Source organism: Mesocricetus auratus, unplaced genomic scaffold, assembly GCF_017639785.1.
Source record: "Mesocricetus auratus isolate SY011 unplaced genomic scaffold, BCM_Maur_2.0 Super-Scaffold_4256, whole genome shotgun sequence".
Classification (NCBI taxonomy): Eukaryota; Metazoa; Chordata; class Mammalia; order Rodentia; family Cricetidae; genus Mesocricetus; species Mesocricetus auratus.
Genome location: NW_024429182.1, coordinates 85761897 through 85766784, shown reverse-complemented (window position 1 = coordinate 85766784; position 4888 = coordinate 85761897). Strand labels below are relative to the sequence as shown.

Sequence of the window (4888 nt, the reverse complement as noted above, 5' to 3'; positions counted from 1 at the left end):
AAGGGTGGAGAAAAAAATATCCAGCTAGTGTGAATTTGGGAACTTAGTACTCTGGAATTAAAAACAGACAATGTTCAAAATATCGAAATGAGATAAATAAGTTAAGGAATTTTTTTGTTGTTTTACAAACTCATTTCAATAAAATCACCAGAGTATGTATTGTGACAAGAGACATGGGATTTATTTAGATTTTTCGCTATTTAAATTACTTATATGTATGTGGGAATGTACATGGATGGGTATGTGCATATGAGTGTTTAGTGCTGGCAGAGGCCAAGGGCATTGGATCTTCCTGGACCTTGACTTAAGGGTGGTTGTAAACCACCTGGTGTGGGTCCTGGGAACCAGCCCAAGTCATGTGAGGGAGCAGCATGTGCTTTTAACTTCTGAGCCAACACTCCAGCCCTGAGAAATAGTTACAACAAGTAAGAATCACTACTTATTCGACTCATGATTACTAAAGTTTTATTTTGTGTTCAAGGAGAAAAGAAGACATGTGTAATTTATTCTTTATAAGTTCTGCAGTAACATATTTGAAAAAGAAGAACATACTGAAATGGAATCATTGAAAGAGACCATAAATGAGCAAAAGTGAAATCAAAATATTTCCAGATTTTCATTACACTGGAAGTATCGGCACTTGGTGATCTTCACAAAGCCTGAAAAGGTAGCAGCATATAATGGTGCCCTTTACAGTCTAGTAAGTCAGCCTTTACTGAGGTTTAGCCTTAACTAATACATCCACATTAGCTTTGTCTCCCTCTCCAAGACTTTTTGCATTGCCATCAACAAGGGCATTTTCCTCCTTCTTGGTGGGCCTCTGGTAACTGCTGTCTCTGGCAGCCATTTGAACTCCAAGGCTAACAAAATTGTGTACATCTTGCAGCTTCTTTCTCAGCCATTGCATCCGCTCCACAGAGGCCAGGTGTTTGCCCAGGTTGTGCATAAGTTGTATTTCACTGACAGCTCTCTTCCTAGAAAGAGCAGGAAGAGGGGGCCATTAGTTTCCCATTACCCATCCTAAAACCCTGCTACAAAACCTCAGGTCCACATCGTCCCAGTGCAGAATGGGTTAAAACACTTACTTAATAGGTTTCCCATCTGTTTGGGTAAGAAGACAGACTGCCAGCATGATGATCGTTACTTTAGCCATGGCTTTTGCAGACATCATCTTTACTGAAAGGAGAAACAACATTGAGGTAGTTTAAAATACTGTCAGTGTGCTAAAGTCCTAGTAGTTGTTTTTCATAACCACCTAAGCAACCAGCAGTTAGCTAACATCACAGAGATCAATTGAGCTGTTTTTTTCCCCGAGTCTTTGGAATCAGCCTCTTTATATAACGGATACATTAGTAACATGCCATGTACACATAACGCAGGGAAATTGGGTACATGACTTTCTTAGGTAGCTTTCTGAATTTTTGTGCAAATTTTAATATGAAATTTAAAACACACGATGAATGAAGAGCGCGTTTTTATTATTTCTTCCCATTATTTTTGTTGGCTATACCTAAGTGTTTATAATAGGCCTGAAAATCACTAATCTACTAGTTAGGTAAATTACCACTATTTAGTGCTCAAACACTGTTTTCATTACTAAGCTTATTTTCAGATGCTATCATAATAACCATAAATAATAAATTTGTAGGGTTTTATTTTTACTTTTGAATAAGCTCTTGCTATGTAGCCCAGGTTAGCCTTCAAATTCTGATCTTCCTGCCTTGGTCTCTGGCACATTAGGATTGCAGGCATTCACCACCATGTCTAACTATAAGGTTTGATTTTAGTATCTTTACTGTATTAATAATATGCATACATTTCAAAATGAAAAAACATGTGTCATGGCTAGAAGAATGGTCCAATTAGCAAAGTTCTTGCTGTACAAGCTTGAACCTGAGTTCAGACCCTAGCACTCATAGAAAGATATTGAGCACAGCAGCACTGTACCTGTAGCCCTAGCATTGGGAAAGTCTTTAAAAATAGGTGGAGAATGTAGAAGAAGATATCCAACATTGACCTCTGGCCTTCACATGTACATACATAGTCACATATGTGTGATTATACACACACCCACACACACACACACAAAGTATGTGTCAAGACATTTAAAAACCAATTAATTTCTTATATATTGTTCTTTGAGCTTTGACCCTTAATAAAATGAGTGTCTGCTTCTTATAGCTTCAACTTAACAGTTATGGTTTAGTATAACTTCTAGTTCTAAAGTACTGTAAGAAACTTTATAGTCTGCAATATTTCTCCTCCCTGTGCACTGTACAGCTATCAGTGGATAATAAAGGAAAGTTGGGGCTCAGTCACAAGCTCTGTAGCTAGTGGACAGAAGCATGGATGTCTGGTCCTATCAGTTCAGGTGATCTAGTGACATCTCTGCTTCATTTCTTGTTCTTTTGAGGAAGATGAACTTCTTATATAGGGATGCCTTGAAAAGAGCTTAAATAACCATAAAGCATCCTTAAACACACACAGGTTAGAAAATGCTCTGGGAATCCAGCATGGGACTGATCAATACCCCCTGAATTTGGGTGTCAGTGAGGAGGCCTAGGGAACCTATTGAGCCTTGGGCAGCAGATCAGTACCCATCCCAAGTATACACACGGACTTTGGACTCCCATAGAACAATGTGAGGTGCACTCTCACCCTGAACTCTTAGGGAAGGGTCTAGGCCCTGCCCTATATGAAATGACAGACTATGGACACCCCCATGGAGGGCCTCACCCTCCCTGGGGGAATGAGAGGATAACGGGGGGGTTGGGGGAGGGCACGGGAGGAGGGAGGGAATGGGAGAGGGACCTGGAACTGACTTGTGAAGCAACCTCGTTTCTTATCTAAATTTAAACTGGAAAAAAAGAAAGTTATTTGAATGCATGTTAAACATTAATGTAATTTTTGAAAGGTTATATCTGATTTTTTTTACCAAAATAAATCTGGAGAATAAAAAAATAAAATAAAATAAAAAAAAGAAAATGCTCTTCTCTGTGTAAAAGGAATGACTATTCAACAGTGAAAAAATTGCAACCTTAGTATGCAGGCTAAGCCTCTTAGAATCAATAAGTTTAAAATATAGATAAGGATACCCTACAGGAAAATAAACATACACTCCACATGGTAAATCATTGTTGACTTTTTACATCAGAATTATTGTCTCTCCACCAGCCTGTTTTTTATTCCAAATTTTTGAATAATAATAAGGTCATTAAAGAGTATTATCAATTTTCTGTACTTTCAGGCAGTTTTTAAAAAGGTATTCCAAGAGTTTTCATCATAAAAATAGAAGATTCATGACTTTCTTGCCATAACATAAATATATTTTATTGCTACATTTATATTTAGCAAAATTCACCTCCCCTTAATGTTTTACAATGGAAAGTAGCATAATATTGGTTGAAAATTGTATGCATTAAAAACTTGTTCAATTATTGAAATCTCACGTAATCTAGAAGGGCAATTGAGAGACTCCTTACCATACAAAGGCTTCAGAGAGGATCCTTTAAGAGTGCCACCAACTGGTGCTGTATTAAGCTGGAGAGAACAAGACACAGCGGATGAACTGGACTGCAGCTCCTCAAATCTGCATTTCTTATGTAGGCTTTTGCTCACCAAGAGGAGCATTTTATTGTTAAAGATGATGTCACTCCCAGTTCTTTGGATTTCAACCATAGGACCAGAGCAGCCACATACCCTCATTGGGCGGTGCCCGCTCCTCTAAAGTTTCAGATAATTAGATAATAGAAGATAAAGAGCAAGGTGCTGAATAAAGGACCTACCAAAGGAGTTTCAGCAAATACCGATCACACCACCTAGAAAATTCTAACATAATTGATGATACTTTTTAAATGTTTGAGACAGAGTCTCATGAATGTAACCCTGGCTGGCCTGAAACTCACATAGATCTACCTTGGCTCTGCTTCATGAGTGCTGGGATTAAAGACATTTCCCACCAGGTCTTCCAAATATTTATGATAAAGTTATTCCAGTATTTAAAAATACAGCCTAAACTACATTTGTTATTTATGATAGCCATACTATAATGATTACACTTATCTCATTAAGAAATCATATAGCATGCTTTTTTTACAAGCCATTTCCAACTAATTCATATCATCTTTGATCATCTTTCCAAAAATATATTTTATGTATTATATATATATATATTACAAGGGAGATGGATTGATGGTTCATTGAATAAGTGCAAGTGTGAGGACCTGAGTTCAGTTCCCAGAATCCATATTAAAGCCAGCCTCTAATAGCACAGGTACTAAGATCCACAATTAATAAACGGGACTCCAGGAAACTGAAAAGCTTCTGCAAGGCAAAGAACACCACCAATAGGACCAAACAGCAGCCTACAGAATAGGAAAACATTTTCACGTACTCTGCATCTGATAGACGGCTAATATCCAAAGTATATAAAGAACTCAAGAAACTAGACATCAACTAACTAATGTTTAACAAACATTAAAAATGGGGTATATATCTAAACAGAATTCCCAATAGAGAAATCTCAAATGGCTGAGAAACATGTAAAGAAATGTTCAACAACCTTAGCCATAAGAAAATGTAAGTCAAAACTACTTTGAGTTAAATTTAATTGTCTGGAAATACATGAGATTTGAAATGGCAATTAAATGGACACTGAAATTACTCCTTAACACTTCATTCTTTTAGGAACTTACGGAGTGAAATCCTTCTCATTAAGAGTAAATCTTCTGCAGCGTTAGTATTTAGTGATTAAAGTTTTAGATTATACTCCATGCTGTAGATGGGGCAATTTCAGTTCTGTGTATCCCTGACTGAGATCCCAATGAAGTTGGAAGAAATCTTCAGTTCTGAAAAGATTCTGGAAGACTGCTGTATTCTTCTGGAGTTA

At 37.2% G+C, this 4888-nt stretch overlaps 1 protein-coding gene across 1 annotated transcript; it reads right to left on the bottom strand.

The window, feature by feature from the left end:
• Positions 1-448: 448 nt before the first annotated feature.
• On the bottom strand, positions 449-3637 carry Pth (parathyroid hormone). The gene is made up of 3 exons (XM_013117487.3): positions 3483-3637; positions 1086-1176; positions 449-974 (listed from the first exon to the last, which is right to left on the bottom strand). Exons 1-3 carry the CDS (start codon positions 3628-3630, stop codon positions 713-715), a joined length of 501 nt encoding a protein of 166 aa, XP_012972941.2. The 5' UTR covers positions 3631-3637; the 3' UTR covers positions 449-712.
• Between the last annotated feature and the right edge of the window lie 1251 nt (positions 3638-4888).

Bases quoted from the DNA above. Each gene is read 5' to 3' on its own strand.
- Pth (XM_013117487.3), bottom strand. From the start codon at position 3,630: ATGCTCCTCTTGGTGAGCAAAAGCCTACATAAGAAATGCAGATTTGAG. The intron at 1,177-3,482 runs GTAAGGAGTCTC...TTCTCCTTTCAG, and splicing joins CTCTCTGAAGCCTTTGTATG to TAAAGATGATGTCTGCAAAA. The intron at 975-1,085 runs GTAAGTGTTTTA...TGCTCTTTCTAG, and splicing joins ACAGATGGGAAACCTATTAA to GAAGAGAGCTGTCAGTGAAA.